Source organism: Synchiropus splendidus, chromosome 1 (assembly GCF_027744825.2).
Source record: "Synchiropus splendidus isolate RoL2022-P1 chromosome 1, RoL_Sspl_1.0, whole genome shotgun sequence".
Classification (NCBI taxonomy): Eukaryota; Metazoa; Chordata; class Actinopteri; order Syngnathiformes; family Callionymidae; genus Synchiropus; species Synchiropus splendidus.
In genome coordinates this window covers 63,768,538-63,793,143 of record NC_071334.1, presented here as the reverse complement: position 1 = coordinate 63,793,143, position 24,606 = coordinate 63,768,538, and the positions used below count along the sequence as shown (strand labels likewise).

The 24,606-nt window shown below is 42.1% G+C and overlaps 1 protein-coding gene across 3 annotated transcripts in view; it reads left to right on the top strand.

Moving 5' to 3' along the window:
• The first annotated feature begins 243 nt into the window (after positions 1-243).
• Positions 244-24,606, top strand: part of LOC128760355 (fibroblast growth factor 14-like) — a 47,204-nt gene continuing 22,841 nt past the window's right edge. For 2 of the 3 annotated variants that reach the window (XM_053867713.1, XM_053867731.1), the window contains exon 1: positions 244-1,299. In XM_053867713.1, the coding sequence (XP_053723688.1) occupies positions 660-1,299 (640 nt within the window). In that variant the 5' untranslated portion in view covers positions 244-659. Of the gene's footprint in view, positions 1,300-19,460; positions 20,094-24,606 lie in introns of those variants that run through there. The other variant, XM_053867721.1, reaches the window with a different exon arrangement.

Here is a 24,606-nt window from a genome sequence, read left to right as displayed (position 1 = left end):
ATGATCCTATAGAAACTTTTGACCTGCATCGTTCGCTTTAACGATATGTCTTTAATTTTTCGTGTAGCTTTACATTCGTCTTTGACTGTATTTTCACTCGGTCCCTGACAGGGCAGGTTCACGTCTTCCAACGTGGGATTCTGCCGTTGAAACCTGTTCGAAACAGAGCGCATTTTATTTTGAAGGGGGCTGCGGGATTAGATGTAACAGTTCTCAGATGGAACTTTGTGTATGGTGGTGTGAATACTCTGCGCACCTCCTCGCCGGCTGTCGAACATGACCAGAAGCTGACTCTGGTCTCGCAGACTCGTAGTCGAGTTGCTCTCAGCTCCCGTGCGGTGACAGAGAGGAGGAGCAGGAGACGCGCGTCCAACATCAGCAGCATCTTTGCGCATTGGAGCTTATGGATTATTGAGAAGTGGAGGCCGGATCAAATATTTATAAGGACTTTTAAAAAGAGGGAAATTGCAGAGATTCACCCTGCTGTTGCGTTCACGGACCGGAGAAGCGTGCGCCCGCCTCCAGTGAGGAGAAGCCCGGTGCTGCAGCACTCATCACGGGCGTAAAGATGACTTGCTGACGGACACCCCTCCTTCTCCCTCCTCATCCCCTCCTCCTGGACAGACGGACGCACCGACCCCTGCCATCCTCTCACTAATATGCGATGGTTTTTTGTGCAGAAGCCGACAGCTGCCGCGTACCGCCGACTTCACGCTAGCGCCGCCGCATGCCTGTCCGCCGCCGCCGCTCCTGTCCCCGCGCCGCGCGGCAGACCACGCCACACCAAGAGGAGCGCTCCGGGCTTTTTGACGGCGTGTGGGGCGGGCGGCAGCAGCGAGGACCCCGCGCCCGCCTGTGAGGAACCGGGGGAGGTGAAAAGCGCCGCTGCGGTTGCCCTTCTCCTGCCGCGCGGGGACGCCGTCGACGCGGAGTGCGCGCGGCTCCTGCTTCTGCTCCCTGGACTCGTGGAGGAGCCGGGCGAGAAAGCGGGTGAGCAGTCGAGCTTCCGGCTCTTATTACTGTCTATGGTGCAGACTGGGGCAGCGGAGCAGCGCCGAACTGAGTCCTACAGCTGGCCAGGACTGCTGGCATGCAAACAGGGGGGCGGAGCAGCCCCCGTGCGGTGGGTGAATTTTAGGCTGCCGCATCCGGAGCGTCTCTTATTCCCCACCTCCACCTCCTCCTCCCACGTCTCAGCCAAATCCATGCGGTTTATTTGGAACAACATTTTCAGCAAAGGATCGCATATGCTGCAGTGTCTTTGTGGCAGGAGCCTCAAGAAAAACAAGAACCCAACTGGTGAGTTACTCTCCTCTCTGCTCGAGCTCTGTTGCAGCTGCTCCTCTGCGTTTGTGCAGTTAGCAAGTGGACTGCGTGGGAGGGGAATGGGCGGTTTGGGCAACTTATTAAAACGGTGGCACTGATGGAGGAGTGTGTCAGTGATGCTGCAGGGAACCCAATGGAATGCAGCCTGACTAGATGGAGTTTGGGACCCTCAGTGTCTTGTCAGGTCACCGACTCACTGTTAGAAAAGTTATGCAAGGGAAGTGGAATGGATTTCACCTGAAGGCTTAAGTTATATTGCCCTTATTCAGACGTTTAATGACACTTTTTCATGGGTTTATCATCCTTGGCAACATCTCTGAACAGTTGGTGGAATACTTCATAATTTCAAGAGTCATTCATACACAGTGGAATGCGTAGCAACGTTTTGCATGACGCCCCAAATACCACCTCTCTGATCGACAAAGTTTGAAAGAGCCTGCGTTCGCTTTTAGAAGCAACCTGTCTCAGTTCAGGATGGTATTTTTTATAAGCAAGTTTGCTTGCCACCTGAATGCAAACAAACCTCTCCTTGTATGAAATGTGACATTTAATTCAATCCTTTTCTGATCAGCATAGGTATTGATTGAAAACTCCATTATTATGTGAAAGGTAGTTGATTTTTTTCTTAAAAAGTCTGATGTGATGTTTGACTCAACCTGCTTCTAATCATACTTGTCACAGACTTACCTTTGCTTCAAGCAACGCGTTCCAGACTGACCTTGTTTCAAACGTTTTGGGGGGACTTAAGTCACATGACTTAAAAAAAGTACTTTTTTTATTACTTGTGCTCATTAAAATCATGCCATAGTAACTCATTTGTTAAAAATTAAATGAGGGAGACAAACAGAAAGAACACATTTTTTTTTCTTCCAATAAAAGGAAGAATAGCTGACTCCTCAACAGTTTCACATTCTCCCAGTCTCCTGCTCGACCTCAGTCTTCTGAGCTGATGTGGGAGTTGGTGGATTTATGAAAGAGCATCTGATGATTCAGAAGTAAAGACTTACTCGCATCCATTCATGGATTTACTGCAACATTTACCTGTCACTTTCTTTAATTAAAGTGCCCTCGCTTTATGCTTGTCTTCAGTGATGCTGCCTTATAAACCCCGCAGTCACTCTTGAAATATGGACTGCTGTAGATGGCCAGTGGAAGACGCTTCTGCTGACTCAAGAGTTTTTTTTTTGCCTTGAATTGCACTATTTAGTGGCACTGTCTGATGCCAGAGATGAATATCTGTCTGTGTGTGCATCTTCAGTTGTGTGTCATGGTTTGATTTAGACTTGTGATGTGCCGTATGAATCAAAGTGTGTAACTCAGTAGGCTGACATTGAGCATTCAGTGAAAGGATCATTTTCTGTGTTTAATGGTTATTCAGAGCGAAAGGAGTTTCACATGGTTTCACCCAGACTTCCTGCCACCATCTGTCTGATATCTGAATGTGTCAACACAGACATTTCCGTCACTCTGGGATGCAAAAGTCCACTTGAAAGCAGTCAGCACTTGATGCATCAGAAGCGAGAACACGCTGGCTGAGTGTCCCATGCTGGAGAGCGTGGCTCCTCTGCATGTAAGCAGCATACAGTAGCTTGACATCCTGTTGGAAGTTTTCGCTTCTTAAACGCAGGATTATAGTATATTATAGTTGGGCTTCAGATGTCTGCGCCATGTCACTCATTTACACTTTCTGCTCTTCTTTTATTTGAAGAAAAAAATTACATGGTTGATGTTGCAATAGTCAGTGTGTTTAATTTTGCTGCTCAGATAAAGAGGCCCAGTGTATTTTTACCATCTACTGTACCTCACATAAACTATATTGACTGTCATTACTGTCAGCGTGGCCAAATCCATGTCTCAGGATCGGAAGTGGAAAAAAAATGTACAGCCCTAATTTCCATCGCTTGTGAAGAAGCTCAAGATAAGTAGTTGGTTGAAGTCATCCACCTCATTTCACAGCAGGGCATTTCACCTGCCACCTGGTTGTAGCTCCAAACCCTTCCCACCCTGAGAGTCCTCTTCTTTCTGCTGAATTTATTGAGCCTCTTCAGGAGAAAATTCTGCGATCAGAGTCAGACATGAGGCTTTTATCATTGGGTGCACTTACATCAGTCAACTTGTCCCAAGCCGAGTCGGAATGAATGAATGAGGACAGTTGACCTGTTGCCTAACTGCAAGCTTCTGCACATATGAGATAGAGCGGCGTTTTTCAACCAGTGTGCCACAGTGCACGAGTGTGCGGTGGGAAAGTCCGGATACAGAGGTGGGCGATATGATGACATTAAGCCATGAACCATTCGAACCTGTTGCCAATCTACCAACGTGAGGAGATCACATGATTTCACTCACATTCTGTCCATACACTACAGATCTATGCTGATGCACAGCGAAGAAATGCGTAACTGAGTTGTTTTCAAAGCTGACACGCCTCTAACTTGTCAAGACACCTTCACGACAGAATGATGGAGTGATCTTTGTCGGTCCCGCGACTTTCTCCACTGCAAAGCTACATTAACAGAACTGCTAACGTGACGCCTCCCTTCAAAACTTAACAAACGAAATTCCAAAATGTAAAGATAGAAAGAATAAGTGTAGCTACGAATCAAGCTGAGGCAGAGATTGTAAAGGATTTCTGTGGAAATTACCCAAATTAGAATAAAGTTCTTAGGCCTAAATTGTCAGATTCTTGTTTTCCCTTTAAGACTAACACTGACCGGAAACTTGCAAGAAACTTGCGAACTTCTCAAAAACACATGAGATTGTGATAAAATCGAAGCAGTTATTAAAAATAAATGAATAAATCATGGTATATTTTGCCAAATTGTCCACCCCTTTCTGGAGACATTTTTAAGCAGATACATTTTCTGCAATTTATTTTTGCAAATATGCCAAAACAGCCAAGTCAGTTGCTAAAGATGTTCCAAAAATTAAAAGGGATTTTCTATAGGACTTTCAACGAAGCACAATTGCACTTTAGCTGAGGTTCCTTTGGTGGTTATGAGCCTGGGCACTATTTCAATTAACGAAGTGTGCTGTGGCTTAAAAAAGGTTGAAAAACACTTGAGTTACAGAAAATACCTGTTTTGCATGCAAAGTCATAACGCTGCAACAGTTATTTTATACAGCTCATTTTTCAGTCAGAGCTGCAAGAATCCTGACAAACCAAATAATAGAAGCTGTTGGAGGTAGCTCATGCATTTTGAAAGGATTCCAGCAGGTCGCCTTCTTAAAGGGGCTACCATACACAGACTCTTGGGCATGGCTAATATGACCAGGTCCAACGTACTCGATGATTGAGGGTGACGTTCTTCAAGATGAACCAGAAGAAGAAACGGATCGGGGTTACTCAATGTCATGTGTCCCAGGTGGTGTGACCTAGATGGAGACTTCTACCCGTTTATAGCTCACGTAGGCGGACACACAGACAGACGCTCACGCCTGCTCGCTCTCCCGTGAGAGTTGCCATTAAGGCATCCTACTTAATGTTTTATTTAGGCACTGGAGAATAGCTGCGAGATTGGTGCCAACTCCGGTCCATCTCAAACAGCGTGAGACCCGCTACAATGCAACCCAGGTCCACATTCAGCCTGATTTCACTGGATTCTATTATTAGTTTCCCAAGTCATGCACATCCCTTTATTTATAACCTCACTAACCAGTTTACTCTCGTTTCTACACTCACAAATCTGTGAGTTGACGGAGGGTTGGACAGTCGACCAAGAAAGGGAGGTGACAAAGATGTTTTAATTACTGTCATGTTTCTACCATTCAACTGTGCTTGGTGTCTGATCCCTGACTGAACTGAAAGAAACTAACAACTAACAAGAGCCGAAGGGCACTGGCCTGGGCATCACTTATAGGGTCGCAAACTCAATCAATACGCTGGATGATATTTGATGTTCAATAGAATTTTCAATTCCACAAATTGGAGAAAAAAAAGATGCATTTTTAAATGTTATTAACATTAAAAACAGAAACGTCGATTACTGAGGTTACTTTCTAAATGTATTCCACTACAGATTGCAGAATACATGCCTCATAAAGTATTGTGTAAATAAAAAAGACGCATTCCGAATAGGTGGATTACTTTTACATGTTGTTATTATTTTTACAACTGGCTCAAGCCTCCTTGAAAAGACAATATATCAACTGTAGCGCAGCAAAGACAAGGGTATGTAAATTGTTGTCTACTTTAAGAGAGTGAAAAAAAATAGCTTATTGCTCCCTAAATATTTTTAAGTAGTTCCTTTGGAAAAAACTATTTACTGTTATGGTAACCAACATTTTCCATCACTAAACAGAAGGATCATGAAAGAAACATCCAAATGACCAATTTGCAGGAGCACATCCACTGCTTGTGTAACAAAATGTTGCAGCGTGAATTGCGTCTGAGATTGACTTCTGAAACTTTATCAGTTCCATGTCGCAGCTGAGGTTGGATTGTTTGGCTCTCACCGCACACTAGTTGTAAATATTGAACCTGTTTAACATTCTTGGCTCCGACCATTTTGCAGCTGTTTATTAGAACAGATAATCAGCCACAAACAGGTATATTGTATACACCAATTTACAATATAAAAATCCCCCTGAGCACTCCCCCGACATGAAGAAATCTACATAGACAGGACATGCAAATCAGGCTGCGTGCGCTCTTTCAACTGCCATCGTGGCAGGGATCACTGAACATTGGAAAGTAACAATGCGTAGTTTTTCAATATTTGTTTTTGGCTGCGCCGCTGGTAAAAGCATCCCACGTTTATTTGTGAATCAATATAATGTCATGAATATACAATATACACAACAGTGTCAAGCTTATACTTGCAAAGGGAACTCAAGAAACATCTATCATTCAACATCAGGAATGGAACTCCATCATTCAGCCAGTGAGGAGAGGCAGGATCCAGTGAGAGCGTGATGCAGCTAACAGACCAATTGACCCAAATCATCATGGAAGTTTCTTTTTACTGCACGTTGCAGAACAAATTGCCTCACTAACAAAAGACGAGTAATAAAGACAATGGTGCAGGTTAACTTTATGACATCATGACTCAGCTTGTTTCATTAAGGAGCCTAGAAACAACGGTCAAAGCGTGAGAGCCATGCGGTCTCACATGTATTTTTGAGACTAACTTGCCAGTTTCTAGTCAGTGACAGTGCTAAAGAAAAAAGAAATATATGTTATTTTACATTCTTTGCTTCAGCTTAGTCCACAACTAGAATGATACTTTATCTTTTCACATTTTGTAGCAAATTTATTTGGTTCTGCATTTAATTATTTGCTAACTTTTAAACAACGGATCTTTGAGTGTCAATAAAGTTTTGAAGTGAGACGTTAGCTCTGTTTTATCTGCGGTGCAGATAGTCTGTGGTGTCTGTTCCAACAAGAAACACTGGTCAAGTAGAGGCACATCAGGTTTAAAAACAACTGGAAGTTGCACCTTTAACCAACTTCTGTGACTCTGTGTAGGAAGAGGAGCACTATGCAAAGCTCCTCTGAGACTGATGGACGAATCAGGGCATCAGCGTAGATCCATATTATATAGAAAGAATGTGACTAAATCCATGGGATCATGTCATGTCATCATATCGCCCACCTCTATCTCTGGACAAATGAGGTGAAATTGTCATTTCTCACGTCGCACCTGACACTCTCTCATGGCACTCTAGTATGCCGCGGCACACCGGTTGAAAAACATTGATGTATACAAGGAAATGTGAAAACAGTAGAGCTGTAACAGTGTTCAATACCACAACTAAAACTTTCATACAGGCAAATAAAATGTAGTTTGTTGCCGATTTAAGGATTCTCCCACCTTGTTCCTCACTGCCATGTCGGAGAAACCAGGTTACAAACAGACCTATGAAAGAGAGTCGCAGAGAATCCAGTTCCACTATGGACCTGACTGTGGTGCTAGTTGTTCATGGCTTGCTACTGACCAGCTGCCTCCACTCTTCTGTAACGATGAGTGGACAAAAAAAGGTCCATGTTGCATATTTCCATCAAGGTTGCAGCAGAACAAACTTGTCTGTGAGCGACTTTCCTTGTCTCTTTCGCTCTGTACTGTTGTCAAGAGATGATGATGCGACTAAACACAACGGCAGCCAAGATGACGTCTGAGAGTTGCGCTCTCACACACAGTGTGTGTGTAGTGTATGATGCATGTGGACGGCATGTGGGCTCATTAGGCCAGGGCTCAACATCTGAACACACTGAGTGTGCAGAAAGCAACATGACTTTGCCCCTCTGTGAACCTGTCACACTGATGCACGTCATCATTTTATATAATCGCAGACAAGCCGACTAAGCCGGACTCTTTTAAGTGATAGTGCACTTTCAATGGTCTCCTTGAACTTTTGTCTCTGTGACATTCAAGCAAAACAAAATGAATAGAAACAATATCCACTAGGATGTCACATTCTTCGGTGTGTGCTTTGATATGATAAAATGTTCGTATTATTTTATCCAAACAATATGATCATTGTTGGACTAATAATTTTAAAATTTTGACTGTCAAAGTAATAATGATAATATTGTTTGCGTATGTTTGAATATGATGATGAACGCAGAGACAGGGACTCGAATCAGCGACCTGGATTCAACAATTTTATCTGACTTCTAAAAATCTTGACACAATGCTCATTTGAAAGAAATGACTTGAGAGAATCTCTGGGCAAAAGCCTTGTGGAGTACAGGCGTGAATACACACCTTTCCACTGGAGCCATAAAAGACTTTAATAGTCGCATGTGAGGATAGAACTACCAAAAAAATGTTTTGATTCAAAGACAAATAAGCATCTTTGACATGCTTAAAAAATATTTCAACGTGAAATCAAGTTTCTTTCGCCAACTAAATGACGCTCTACGCTGCATAGCCGCAAATAGTGTGATGAGGTCGTCAAAAGTAAAAAAAAAAGTATAATAAAAACATCTTGAACTGCAACATGACTAACAAATAGGGATATAATCATTCATGTTAACAAAAATTCTATTTATATCATGGTTTCAATTTGCTGATACAATTCAGGGACAACACTGGTTCATAGAGAACGATGTGATTCAAAATGATTCAGTGACTTGCATCGAATCAGTAGCTTTTAAGCAAAAAATTCTAGACTGCGTTACAGGGAGAAACCGAACATTGTCACTTTAATAAACCCAACATTCAATTGTACCACCTTGACAAGTCAACTCTTGTCTATATAGTGACAAAATGTGGATTTTCCAAGGTTTTCTCTCTCTGTGCTGGCCTCTTCTTCATATCTGTGTATGTTATTGGAGTGATGCTACTGCACCTGTTGTCTGATCGAGGTAACTGAATTCAGAATATAATGAACACTGGGGAAAAATTTGGTTTAGGGCAATAGTATTGGCTAAAAAAGGAGGCAGCCTTGATGCTTGCCAACACATTCAACAGTTTGTTCTCTGTGTTATTAGCAAGAAAATGTTGACACCTCTGTGTACAGACTAGGGTTATCAGTTTTTGGCAACTTTGTTGTTGTTGAAATTAAATGCAGGAGTTCCGGTGTCAAGGGCTTCTTGTTGTGGGGCATGTAGTATCTACTGACCAGTGGATTTGAGTTCTTCATTACGGGGATCGTCCATCAGTTCGTCCCATGAAGAAGGAGCTGAGCTGAACGCGTCGCTCATAGTCGCACGTCTTTGGCCTCTGTGTATGAAGCAGTGACACGGTAAATGTTTGAGGAAGTGAACACCATCATATAAATAACACAGTTTTATTACCAGGATGGATGAAGTATGTTGGTTAGAGCGGATGTTTGTGTGCAGCTCTCAGCTTTCTGTCGAGCAAAAGGAAGTGTTTAAAGTGTGATATTTCCAAGAGCACTTAAAAAGCAGTCAGGCATCAAAGGGTCCACCACGTAAGTGTTTTCTCTGACTGGCCGATAAGAAGTAGCACTCTTATCTACTCTAACAAGTTTTTGACTGCCAAGTCGGGTGATGCTGCGTGTGGACACGGTTGCAAAACAAAACAATTACTGGATTCAGTCCAGGGAATAGTTTCCTTATTAAGCCTGGCCAGATAGATTCCCAGTATTTGACACCTCCTGTGGTCCATTCACAGCGGCCTTGTTTTTAGTGGCTTTGCTGTTCTGTGTTTTCCACAACACTTATATTTATTGTTTCAATAAATTCTGTACGCTTGGTGTGGACTATTGTATTTCTTGTCCCTTAAAATAATACAAAAAAAAAAATCACAATTTGCCCATAGTGCCTTCATAAAGAAATTCACCACTAAAGTAAAAAACCTTGTCCGAGATTTAGAGTGAAGCAACTGCATATAGTGCTTCTGCCTGTTATTTTGCCAAGAAATTGGCAAGAAATTCCTATTTCTCTCCAGCTATCTACATGCAATTTTAAATTTCAGTTTTAACCTAATGCAATAATTTGGTTTTCTGGGCCGTCATGTGACCGTACTCATTGAGGCAGACAGTGAAGTTGTACTCTGATACACCATAATGAAGACATTCCAACCTACACATTCTCTCTCTCTCTCCAGGCATCAAATAGCTATTTTTCAAGTTTCACTTTTGTGTCCTAGATTGACACGAAAGCAGAAGGACGTTTTGCCATTCTACGGTTTATCCTGAGCAGCACATCATGTAAAAGAAAGACAGAGGTTAGAGTTATGGTCACGCCATAGTGTGGTGCTCCTTTTGCACTGTCAGCCTTAGATGTGTTTCCTACTTAGAGGCTCCAGTAGTAACCTCCAATGAAACACCCATGCATGACGTGCGACGCACAGAACCCTGACTTCACTGTCAACATTGGACGCAAAAGTCCACTTGAAAACTGTCTGTATTTGATGGCATGGGGGTATTCATGTTATGTTCCTACCTAGAGTAGCCAATTTATTCTTCATTATTATATCTATGAAGGACCAACTTACGTAAGACCAACAACAATATTTCGACTTGGCGGAAATCACTACTTGAAAGAGGTTTTCTTATTTATTCTTATTCTGTTTAGCTCAGGTGGAGTCATCTTGGTGATGAGGACCATAGAACCATCACACCCTCATTCACAAAGAGCCGTTTAGATGACTTGGATATCTTCAGTGCAAAAACTGAACATCTATAACAAGACAAAAACACTCCATCTGAGTAAATATGAATTTGAAACAAATGAAATTATCGGTGTGTTGAGTTCATATTGGCATAGAAATGAGCTCTATCCAAGGGGCCTGTATGTAGACGGTCCATACACTGCATTTATTCTCAAACAATAACATAACAAAACAGTACTGAAGTGCTGTAACTGCGTGTTTGTTCATCCCAGGTCCACCTCAGCTGTTAAGGGAACTTTTTCATTCATCCTGGATTTTTAAACATTTATACATGATGCATGGCTTTCAGTTGGATAAATAGAGAGCGTAACATTCTATTTATCTATGAACATGTGTAAATAACACCTGACCTTTATGAAAACTTGATGCACCCTTTGTTCTTATAATGACATATATGTATGTTGCTGAAACGTTGGAGGCAGTTTTTATATTATTGTTGTATTATTACAATAATAATGATGTTGCTCTTCAAATACACAATCTGACTTCTCTTTTTTATTCAGTTAAAATGGCTTATTTTACAATTTTGCCCTTAAAACATGTTTACGGTGTGAAGTAAAAAAAAAAGTAACACAGTTAAGTCACTTTCATGAATGGCTGAGGCATAAAAACCTATGTGGGTGCAGTGGAGTCCAAGGCAGAGAGGGAGCTCTGTGGTGAATTCTGTCAGAAACAACCCTTTTAACTTGGCCAGACTGACACACCAAAACCTGAGCAGCAAAAAGGTGACGCCTTCTAAAGTCAACGATAAAACAGTCATCTGGGCTAATAACTGGAGTATTTATAGATTGTCAAAGGAAACAGACCCAACCACTTTCTCCTGCTATTGTTCAGCCCTTACACGCACTTGAGGTACATTTTAACACCTCTTGTTTGATGACAGTCACGAATGACCTCATCGCCATATCTGTATTGTTTTTCAAATACGCGGGGCCACTTTAGACAGGCGTATTTAAACACATGCTGTGTACACTTTAGTGTCAGACATGGACTTTGAGGACATACTGAAGGTAGCTGAACGGAGGCTGCGTGTCACTTTGCACAGAAACGAAGCAGGTGAGATCTATTCTGGTTTCAATGCCCTTTTTAGTCATGTAAGACAGTTGCCTTTACTTAAAAAAAAAAAAAAATATATATATATATATATATATATTTATATAGATAGAGGCTTAAAAAATCCATTTGAAATGTGCAATAAGGATTTCTGAATTTTTATTATATATTTTATTATATATTTATTTATATATTATATATATTTCTAATTTTTATTATATATAACATAATATGATATGATACCAGAGACCATATTCTCTCTTTGCTAGTTATGTTTAAGTGTTTCAAACTGTCAGCGAGCAGTTGACCCGTTTTGGCATGAGTGTCACACCACTAGTGTTTTGTGCTTGTTTGGCTCAGCATATTTCTTCATCTCGCTCCCATCTTCTCTGTGTCCCACTGTGTTCTTTGAAGTTACGACTCCTTCTGGGGGACCAAGTGGGTGCGGGAGGGATGCTTATGTAACTGTTCCAATAAAGAATAATATTTTGCCAGCAGTGGTCGTCCTGCTTCCCTGCTACTGCGTCCTAAAAGGGAGGGTTGTGTGTCTGCTTCAACTGCTAGCTTGCACTGCTTTCCCATCATGACGATGATGTCGCTAATTCAGGGTCTTGTTTACGACTTTAGATTCTGAAGACACCACGTATTCTTGAGTCAATGACCTCAAATATCTACCCCATGTCATCATAATCACGTATCGGCTTTTGACTGGATTTGACAATATATACTGTATACAGTTTGCTGACAAAATGTTCTCGTCAGTTCTGGACAGATTGGATTTTTTTTCTTCTGAATAACGTCAAAATACATATAAAAGTTTTCATTTTTGTTGAAGTGCAAGATTTTTTTTAACCAATAAAAGTGAAGTGAAGTGAGACATAAGTGTCAAACGTGATCAAAGAGTGAGCCAAAAATCTTTGTCCAAACGGAATTCAGAAATGCAAATGTGATTTCATCCAAATTGCATTTTAACTGTAACCAAAGCTTCAGTGGTATCAGTACAGAAGTGCTACACGTGCTGTACTTTTCTTTCTTACAATCATTGTCCTCACCGCGGCTCTTATTTTGAAAATGAGCACTATGCAACTAACAACTATTTTCATAGTCGACGAGTCACAAACTCTCAGTGAGCAGTCGACTAGTCGGCATATGACGTGTAGAGGTTGCCATACAGTGTATGGCAAATGTTGCATGTCATTTAAGCCCTTAATGTGTCCATGTGAAATTGTGTTTGCAGGCCCTCATCTATTTCTTGTCTTACCGTTGAGTGCATGGAAAAGAAAGTGATGGCTTCATGACTCGATGCTTAAATCTGTCTGCAACAAATTTGAGATAGTGGTCGATGACAGTCGACTATTCGTAGCAGCCCTAGTTTTAATATTGATTTAGTATGCTACACTGTGAGTTATAATGTATTGTTTGGTGTTTTCACAGTCTCTGGTGTGATATTTACGCTGACCTATAAATGTATAGTGCGGCAATGTGATTATTAAACTGTGTAAGAAATTACAAAAATCTTACTTTACGAACACCCCATTGCGATGCCACACATTTTAGAAGCCCTAGAAGGTTTTCCTTAAAAGTGAGCCCATGGTGGGCTCACTTTTAAGGAAAACCGTCCTTCAAAATGCAGTGTAATTGCTTTGATATTTAGTTTCTGCCATTAGTAACTTTAAATGCATTATTCTGTTTATTGATCTTATTAAATTTTTTTATTTAATTTCCTGGGATTATAGTTTTTCTGTGTGAACATACGTACCCAACACCCAACACAGTTGTAAATGAAAAATTAACGTACCAAATTTGTCTTATTTAGATGGGCTACATTCCAAGGACAATTGTGAACACTGGCCTGCTTGAAGTGGAACACATTCATTCCAAGCTAAAATCATATGCAAGTTGGAATTGTGAATGGCATCTCGTGAGTTTGTGTCTTAAAGAAGTCGTCTTCTTGGTTTGGTGCTGACAGTGTTGCAAAGTGACCTTCACACCAGCAACAGCCCCCAAAGTATGACTCTTCTCTGCAGCTGAAACAGGCTCCATAAAAAGGAGGGATCAATAGTAATCTGTGAGGTGTTAAGTCAGAACTCCGGTTATTGACGCCTGGCAGCTTGGAGGCACGTGGCTGTCATAGCGATTATGATGAGGTTTTTGAGTGTGGGAGGCTCGTCGTTGAGAAGATTTGATGGCAGGAGGTTTGGAGATAAGGAGGGAAGAAAAGAGATGAATAATTTAGCCCCATCACAGCCTTGCCTTCTCCTCACTGAGTTGATGATGTCACAGAGATGAGGAGACGGCACCACCAAGTAGGGGGAGAAGTATCCCTCAAAGACTTTTTATCAGTCACATAGGGAATGTCATTTTTGCTGTTTGCGTCTGTGGTTTCTCTCAACATTCAGCAGGTATTCTCTCTCCTTATTCGGGGACCCATCTGCGTCACTAATCATTGGTTACCTAGGAAACAGTGGAGTTTCCCGCGTCAGTGTGCGCTCTTTCCAATGTGTGTGTGTGTCTGGATCATGACTCATCCAGGGTGGTTATCCTCACTCTCCGTCTGGGGAAACACCCACCCACATCTGCTGCAGCTCTGTCTGCATACCCAACACCTTCCTCACTGCATCGCCCTCTGCCTCATGCTTGCTCCTTGTCAGTCGGGTGGCAGTGTATCTATCTCATGATAGTGATATGACCGTATGCTGCCCTTCCACTGCCTCTAATAGACACTAACAAGTGTCACTCAACAGCCCCCAAATCTGTCAGTCAACTGAACCGCTGGAGGAGGCTGTTCTCATTCTGCCTTCACTGGAAAAGTGAACAGACAAAACCATATGCAAGATGTTTGGTGGCCCTCGACTTGAATTGCAGTCACACAATCCATTCAGGAGATTAGAAACCTTTTTGCCTCCTTTTTAGATATATGAGGGGGCGCTGACAACTCTCTGTAGCCAACAGACTTAAGTTTCAATCTTGGTTTGCAGCCTTTAAGTCAGTCACGCATCACCTTCTTTAGCAGAAGGTTCTGTGAAGTGCCAACAAAAACATAATTGAGTGTTATTGTGTCTTATTATTATATGTAAAATGGGTAAAAATGTACATTATTATACGATCACAACTTTATCTCATGACTGCGACTCATGTGGACTACGCCAAGGCCTTTCAATTGAATCCAATGTTCCCTTCCTGCTAGTTTGACCTGAGATCTTTTAGTCCTGGTGTAGTTTTACACCACTGAGTAAATCCATGGAGGTCATAGCCGACTGTGGTTTCCTGTCATTGTACTTGTCCACCAGTCTGATATGCAATGGCAATGGAGTTTTTTAAGTAAAATTGTATCTGCAGCCCTTGACTATGATGATATCCCTCTACCCCTCTGGCTGTCAAGGAAAACTCCGCCTTTTAAGGTAGACCATCAAGGTTGTTCAATCAGGAGTACCCGAGACATTTGATAATTTCCTTCGGCACACTTAACCATCTCCAGTCGGCAGAGAACTGCATGTAATTTTCCTTTATTATTGTGTGCTGTCTGTAAGGAAATAAAAAGGTAAATGCTAAAAAGTTAAAAGATGTGGGCAAAACCCAAATGTGTATCAAAGAGTCACTGTCACAGTAACTGTTTATTCCGAAACACACACAATGTCCAAAAGGAATCTCTGAGGCAGATGCAGCCTGGAGGCTCACGCACCAATGGGACTGACAGAAAAGAGAAGGGGGCTCATGCAACAGCACTTACAACGAAAAGCAGTGTCCAAAAACAAGCAAGAGTAGAAAATAGCAGACAAATCATCATCATGTAACAAGGATGCCGGCACCAATTTGAACAGACTTCTGAGGACCGAGAAGTGGCGCTGTATTTGTGAAACGTTGTGATCACTGAAAATCAAAGATTATTATATCAGTAAAGTAAAGCATCAATGAACTGAAAAAATGTTCCCTGTGAGAGAACGTTTATACTCGACTAGTGTCTGTAATCTGGCACTACTTTATGTGCCGGCATTTTATTTAATTGTTATTTTTAAATCTATTTGTTTGGCATTATTTAGGGATGAATATTCTCCCAGTACGGCAAGGGAACAATCCGGCTGAAATGCACTGGATCAGATCATCTCAACCCAAAAGAAATGTTTCCATGAAGCATTTTTGTTATTGTCAGCCATTTATACTTTAGAGTCCACCATGTAAATGGTGCTAATGATGCCCTGTCTCGCCCTCTAGCGTGTGTGAGGACACACGCTAGCATCAGTTGCCGACTGAACTTTGTCTGAGCACTAATAAAAAAGCAAATGTGAATGAGGGAAGGCAAATATTGACCGGAAAGTCAGGAGTCACTTTATATATTTGGTGCCAAACTACGTCTGTTGTTTGAAAGTTTGTTTTCACGACCTCAATCTCAGGGCCATGCAACATGCTCCTCAAAAGGCCAAGGTGGTGCAGGTTTCCAATAAACCCCCATCGCCACCGCACCCTAACAATGAGTTATTTTCTGAGCAGTTCTGGTCTCTTCATCCTGACTGTGGTACGTGCATGAGCCTGCATACTCCCAGCCCCGAGGAGCGAGGGAGAGTGCAACCCATCCTCACTCCCATGGCGTCATATATTGATGTTTGGAAAGTTGCCTTTTGCGTCCCACACTGACGAAAAACGTAGCCTGGATCAAGTCTGACCTCTCTGGAATTTTCCGTCTTTCTTGGCTGGTTTGACCCTCTCAACGCAAACGCGGATGACCTTTATCCATCAAGATTTCAGCTTGGCTTCGAACACACCTACCTCATGACGTCATGCAGAACATGAGCGTGTCGGTTTGAAGGAAGAAACACGGACTCGTAGAGGGTGTAGTGAGGCTTTTGTCCTCTTGAAGGCGGTGTTCACTGCAGTTTTACACTATGGTTCACTTCCAGGTTGAAAGGTAGTGCTGCATTTCGCTGATGTTATAAAAAGCAGCAGATGAATTTTAATGATCATGTAGCTTTGATTTATTCAGAACCCACTCACTTGTACTGACCTGGATACACTCACACACATTCACACATACACACACACGGTTGTCACACCATCTTTGTGAGGACCTCTCATTGCCAAAATGCTTTCCCCTGCCTCTCCCCCCAAACCTAACCATCCAGTACACATGGTGAAACTTAACCAGGACTCTGAACCAAACTGAAACACAATTATAATGACCAAGTTATTCTGAAGTATTCATCCTGAAATCGAGGCTTGACCTTGTGGGGTCCGGCAAAAGGGCCCCACAAACGCCTAAGGGTGGGGCCCTTATGCGTGTTTGCTGGCAAGGGGGTGTTTGTTGCAGAATTGGACTTCAGTTGGATAGATTAAACACACACACAGACATTTGTTTCAATATTTTTATGAGGACCTCTCATTGCCAAAATACTTGCCCCAGCCTCTCAACCCTAACTTGAAACAAATGCCTCACCTTAACCAGGACTCTTTACCCAACCAAAATCCACTTATAATCAACTACTTTTACTGTGGTTTCAAGCCTCAGGCCAACATGTCCTCACAAGAAGGTGGCTTGTCATGACTTGGTACTCACAAGTATGGCAAAACATGCCCCCCCACACAAGCACGCTTGGTCCCCACAAGTGAGGATTAACCAGGTGCATACACGCAGACAGACACAAACACACAATGCATGTGATACGTTGCTGACTTCATCGCTGTGCCAGTGTGGCCCAGACATACACAGACGCACATCTTTCCTTGTCACTCCGGATCTAAGTTTGTCAAGAAATAACTGGGTCAGCGAACTTAGGGTCAAAGATCACAGATATTCCTGCTGAAACAGGATAAAGCCAGACGTCAGACTGCCACTGCAGAATATAAAATGCAAGGGAGACAAGAAGAAGTCTTAATAAGAAACAAAATCGAAAGTTACATTGTTTTATTTGGGTTAACCTGGTTTCTATGGTCATTTAATGATTCAGTGGAGGCCAGGTGAGTTGCCAAAGCAGGGATGCTGCTTTACAACATACTCTCGCTCCATCTAGTGGAGAGAAATGATAACGATGGCTGTAGTAACGAGTTCGCTTTCTCCATTTAAATATTCCCCTCAAAACAGAAAAAGTGACCACGATATCATCGTACATGGTTGTTGCCCTGATATGAAACGTGTTTAAGGTCAGAAACAAGGTTAAAATGCAAATGAATTTCCTATGCATAAATCCATTAACAATATCGCCCATGTTACAATTGATCTTAAGAGTTTACAGGAACATTGGGCTTCATCCTCAATTTAATATTAATCTGTCTCCAAAATATACATATAAAGTATATAAGTGATTGTTTAATTAATATAGTTACAAGTCAGAATCCGATAAAAAAAAGTTATTCCAATGTCAACAAGGATCCCAGCAACTAAGTACTGTGATAAACCGTACAATAATGAACAAAATAATTTTTAAAATGTGTGTATATATGTGTGACATATATTAATTAATAGAAATTATGAATGGAGGCAGTTAATGGAAGACAAAACTAACATCGATTGAAATTGTAATATTTGACTTTTTTATATGATGATAGAAAATGCTGAGTAGCAATCCGTCACCTTTGCTTGTCAAGATTGGATAAAGATCTTGGAAAAAAAAAAAACCTTAGCAACCACGTGTGCAGAGTCAGACCCAGACATGTGAGGCCACCTCCACCTGCTGCATTTTTAAAGCCTCCATTCAAAGGGGCTGTCAGGATCTGAATACACTCTGCATGTGTGGGAGGTGGTAATGAGCCGAGCAGGTCTCATTTTATGGCTGCACTTATTCTCTTCACATACTTCAGCTGAATTGAGTGTGTCACTGTGAAATAATAATCTGCATTCATTCATCATCATAAAAAAGAGGGTCACCGTAGTTCTAGGGGACATTTAAAGAAAAGCCGTCATCAGAAACCGACATGAAAGCGGTTCAAGAGAGTTCAGGTTATGCCAAGTGAGGGGCTGCTCCCCGATTACAGAAGATCATGTTAGGAAGATGGCACTTGCATGACAAGGAATAAGAGTTCCTCAAGGCTCAGTCTTAGACCCACTACTATTCGACACCCATCCTACTCTTAGCTGAGCCTGAGTTCTCCCAGCCTGAAGTGGCTGTGCACACGTCGAAACTATCTATGCTGTTTATTGTAACTCTAAGCTGTGGTGTTACTTTGGAGAACAGGAATAGAACAGTTAGGACTAGCTATATTTTTCTGTCTTGTGATGTTTTTGAATGACTTAAATTGGAAACTTTTCTTTCAACTACTGCATACATTGACTGGCAGTCAATATCCTGGGGCCACGAGGGTCTTGATCGAAGGCTGCAAAGACTCACACTTGTGGGGGTCAAACGAAGTCAACTCTAATTTGTCAGTTTAGCTCTCAGCTCACACCATCGCTAGCCTCTTAAGAATTAGACTGCAGATATTGCAATATCTCCCGTTCAGACAATGATTTAATGTTATTGCTCTGGCACAGACTCTGACTTATTAAAACGTCTGAGGAGAAAGAATTCCTGGCCGTGTCAAATGGTCATAAAGTCAATATCACTATAATATATTAGTGACTTTATAGCAGTTGAAAGCTCCACAAGCTAACATGAGGTCAATTGCGCAGCTGCAAAACAGGAGCTGATGACATGATAAGATGTTAAATGATACATTACAACAAAGAACTGACGAGAAAATAACGGGAGTGGATACTTAATATTTAAAAAAAAATACATTTTATGAAATAGCCCCCTAGAAAAGGGATTTTATGTTTTAGAAATGTTTTCAAATCACAGGAAAAAAAAAAAAAACTATAGGAGAGGGAGTAGTGATCCGTAAACCACAAACTGTATAAATATACTATTAATACACTATATAATATATAATAATATACTATATAAACTAACTAAAATTTACTATTTTACAATAGTGTATTACGAACAATAAAATCACATGTGATCATCGTTTCGTTAACTTCCGTTTAGTGTTCCATCCACTGGAAACAGCTGGAATCAAGGAAACTGACCGCAATTATTTTGAAAGAGGGCGTCTTCGCTTCCGGTAAAGCTCCCCACGCGCATCTGGAGGGGCGGCACGCGCGCGCCTCGCGCCTGTGTTGGCGGAATACAAACGGCAGGTTTCAGTGGAGGAAGAGGAGGAGGAGAGAGCGACTCGCGGCGGTCCGTCTGTGGCCGCGTTGCACCTCGATCATGGGCGGACTGGCTGACCCGCGGGCTCCGCTGTCTGGAGCTGGCGCTGAGTGACAGCTGCTGAATGACGGACCGGCGAGACAGGTGAAGCGCTTCACGTCCACTCTGCCGGAGGTTTATTAGCATGCTCTGACTTCGAGTCTTCACTGGACTTGTGGCTCACTTATGGAGCCCTGTTAGAGGAGACTTGTGTGCGGCTTCGCGTGCGCTCCGGTGGTCACCAGAGAGAGGAGACACGGCTGCTTGTGAATCGGCGAAGACATGGCAGCGGCCATCGCCAGCGGTTTGATCCGGCAGAAGCGACAGGCGAGGGAGCAACACGCCCACCGACCTACCACGCACCGGCGGCGGAAAAGCCCCGGGAAGAAGCAGGGCTTGTGCAACGGGAACCTGGTCGACATCTTCTCCAAAGTCCGGATATTCGGCCTGAAAAAGAGGCGACTACGGAGACAAGGTATGACGGCGAATAGTCGCGCCAGTTTTTTTTTTTTTTTTTTTTTTTTTTTGGGGGGGGGGGGGGGGGGGGGGGGGGGTTCGCGCGCGCCTGTGGGAACATGCGTCGAAAATGTAGGGACGCACAGGTGGCACCTTGAACACCTTGAGTCGTGCACGCGCATGCTTCTGTGACACATAACACTCGGTCGTGTCTCGCGCGCGGTTCACGGCTTTTTAGATCCATCCATTATTGAGAGACACAGATCGCTCTCTGTCTGGTCTCTCAGTCAAAGGAATTTCACCCGACAATTATTTTCCAGTACATCAGTGTGTATCAGTGACCGTTTCCATTTATGTCCCTGAAGGCGTCCCCACACTGAGCACTTTCTGGCGAATAAACATGCCAGGGAACCAATATACATTAGCAGGAGTTATGACACATGTCTGCCAATACCGTTATTGATCTGCCCAGGACATGCCAATGGTCAAATACCCAGAATGACTGGCGACGCCGGTGAGTTTGGCCTCCACCTCACCTGTCAGATGATGATGCATCAATAAACCTAGTCAATAACTGAGCTGTGGTTTCCTAGAAAGATGGAGAGATGTGTTTGATTTGGTCTGAGAAATGAGGTTGGAAACACATTGTAAACAGGTGTTTCCTGTCACCTGAGATGGTGTTGTTTCCTGCCGGATCACTGTCCACCGACACAACTCTCCACCGCTCATGTCTGCCTCTTACTTTTATGATTTTATTGGCTTTACATTTTTGTCGTCTCATCAACCTCAATTGCCACCTTCCAAGCTTGATTTTTCATCTGCCTTGAATGACATAAATAATAACACCTCCACCCTTTCCCCCCTCTTCTCCATCTTAGTCTTTTCTTCCTATTTCACCATTTTCCTCCAGCCGTGCCTCACGTCCTTGTCTTTTCTGTATCACTCTTACCGCCCTCCGCTCCTCCTTTGTTAAGCAGTTTAACTGCTGTATGTTCATCAATTTCCACCATCCACACCTCTCCTTCCCCCTCCTCACTTCCTCCATCTGATGTCTCATCTTTTTTGACACCTTAACTCCTCTCATTCTTCACCCCTTACACCTGCTCCATAAGCAGCACCTTCCCACTTCCTGTACCCGTCCTTTCTCACTGATCTTATCGTCGCTCCTCTCCTCCATCTTGGTGCTTCCCTGTGGGCATGAGCTCGCCAATGTGGTCCAGATCTCCACAGTGAGCTTGTGTTTGCCAAAGTGCCTGACTGTCTTCCAGAGGTTCAGTGAAGGACAGATGGGGAAGCTTCATCATTTCATTGAATTCACTTTTTTGAATTCAATGAAATGATTTTTTTTTAACACTTGCCATTACATTTTTCAATCTTAAATTAGTGAGATATATGCCATGGTATTAAAGTCAATATCACAAAAGCTTCCAAACACTGCTATAATTATGACGTTGTCTGGCACCAAAATAAACCACATTGTTTTTTTTAAGATGCAGCAGTTTTGCAAGTTTTATCTAGAAGTAAATCACCAGACTTGTGATGTCTTGGACCTACAATCTGATGCTTTAAAACCAAATGTATCAGTTAAAGGAGCCTTGGGAGATGTCACGTAGTGGGAAGCCTGATGGCTAACACAATACATCTCATATGTTTTTGTTCATCCTCATTCAATCATACTATATATTATGAAATAGAAGCAACATTCTCAGAATTGGAATATTCTAATTTTATATTTCATCTAAGTGGAGAGTTTTTTTTGTGACGGGGGATTTTAACGTACGAACGAAAAGCCTTGTGGGATAATCTTGTAGGACAGGTAAAACCGACATATCACCCACGATAAGGCGAGCCCTAAATTTCCAGCTGAGATAAACTGCTCTTGTTGTTAGAAGACTTTTCTGCTCTCCCCTGGCTCCTCAGGGTCAGGTTTGTGAGACAGCTCCAAAGTGTTGATGACTTCTTGCAGAGGGCAGACTACACACTACCCTCATACCCATCTCCCCGTGGAAAGAGGCACACCATTTTGTCTTTCTTGTTGTTCAAGACGTTGGAAACGCTTTGTTTGAGGGATGTCATTTTGTCAAGCGTGGCTGTGCTGTGATGAGTTTGAAAATGAATTGAAAAGGAGAAATGAAACATAAGTTAGTTGGTGATTATTGTCTTAACGCTTTAACAACCTAAGCTCATACAGGGCTCTGACAATTCAGTTGTATGTGATCCATTCCATGGTCTGAGGAAAACGCCTCGATGGTCACTTCAGTCCTCCGACATTGTTAAGTGCGATTGCATACAGCTAGATGCTGCAGTTGTGCGGAGGTCATTGGTTCTGAGTGATGTTAAATGCATCTAAAATGGTTGTGTTCTGCTGTGCTGTTATGCGACTGACATATGTTTAACACTGACATTAGCTGGAAACAAAGACCTGAAAGGAAAGACAGATACGGAGTGGACTTATTTAATCACGCCACATTTGAGTGGAATTAAAAGCTGTGTGTGTGTGTGTGTGTGTACTGTACGTGCAAGTGGATGGGGGAATACCCTTCTACTGGAACAGTCTGGAATCACAAGGCTGTTGTCATGGCAACAACAGGATGGGAATTTCCCTAGTAACAGACAGGGATGTGGAGAAGATTGGGAAGAGCATCACCTTGGCGATGATGTGAGAAAGTCACCGCGACGACCTGAGACGATGTCATGGTAAACGGTGTTAAATTGAAGTTTAAAATGTGTCTGTTCGAAAGAAGACATGGTGATGAGCTGGTGCTGTAGGGAGGAGTGGAGAGGGTGTTGGATTATTGATCTTACATCCATTACAGCTCATGTAAACAGATTCATACGGAAGCAGACGAGGGAATAATTAGTTATTGAATTCACAATGGGAGTTTAATGAATGATTAATCCTCAATATTTAATCAATCAATAGCAAAGGCAGATTTCACTCACTTGTGTCGTCATCTGATTAACCCAGAATAACCAGTGTTTTTAAGCAAATAGAGCGGTTTGCTCTGTTTGCTTCATATATGGCAGCATGAACAGATGCGACAAAATGCTTACAGGCTCCTTCAGATCCCTGAATTTGTGGGGAAAAGAGAGCATTTATCCTTGAAAATATACATGCATTATTTTGTCTGACTTAAAACATCTACTCTGAAAATGCTATTTCATTGAAATCGGTGAGAAGAACGCTTTGCTATTTATAAGTGGCAGCTGACATGACTTGCCTCTTTTGCCATTCACCTTCACAGAAGTAATGAGAAAAGAGGGGAATAGTTCATCAATGTCGTGTGTTATGAAGCACTGCGTGCCACAGTGACAGATATTATAGAGAAGATGGGAGACTGGCTGACGTCTATTTTGGAATGTCATGCAATTAGGACGAAAAGACCCTTCCTGGATAATCCCGAAAACAAGGGACTAGTAGAGCTGAACCAGGAGTGAAACATCCAGATATAATCACATGGCCTTTAGAGCTCTTTTTGTGTTTAATTTCATGATTCTGTTTTATTTTTCATGATGGATAATTGAATAATATAGTTTTACGTATATGTTTATGTTTTTTCTCTTTCTGCCCCGATGTTTCTCCCTGAATTCCCAGTCTCTGCTGGAGGTGTAGTGTTAAGTCAGTGGAAGGTGGTGCTGGGACAGTGCTTTTGTTCCAATTCGATTGAGTGCACCGATCGCAATTGTATTGGCCGATACCAATTGCCATTTTTTTTTAAGTCCCAACAAGCCTATACAGATTTTTGCACATTGTTTTTTTTTTTTTTCCTGAACTAAATCATACACAAAATGCACATTTTTTCTAAATGTATTACACAAACCTACTAAATAACAATATTACTGAACAACACCCTGTAGAAAACATTGCAACAGTTAAAGCAAAAAAAAAACAAAACAATTTTTCTGAAGAAATACCAGCTTTGTTTTGTCATTTTTCGGTGTAAATATTTAAAGAGTAATAATATTTTGCATCATGTATTAATATAAATCGCATCTTATTAAAATATACAAATTAATAATAAAGAAAATCAGTCCCGTACTTTCGTTTGATTGGCAGAGCATGGTGACATCATAAATGCCCATGTCGTTGCCGATAAATCCGCGCAGCCCTAGATTTGATCCAGCTACTCGGGTGCTGATTTTATACATATTGGGATTCTACTCCTGGTGTAAATGAATAGTTTGGATTTCAGTTTGCTAATTATCAAAAAACAAAAGCTGAATCGTACACTTCTGGAAGTAATATATGAGTGATAAATGTGAGTGGCAATAACATTTTGGGGCTCAATCGTTTCACTGACTGAGAGCCTGTGTCATAGAGACCTCTGCTCAGACGCAGCAAGATAAAACTCTGCTGCATCTGGATTTAATGGCCGACATCCAGCTCATTTTACTGCTGTTGTACGCTCTAGAACGACCTTTGATCACACTGACGGTGTTAGTCAAGCATCTACAAGCTAAGAGAAGCGATGCCGAGCAGCTGATCTCAGCCCGCATGGATTCAGCATGGAGGCCTTGTAGGGCTGCGTACC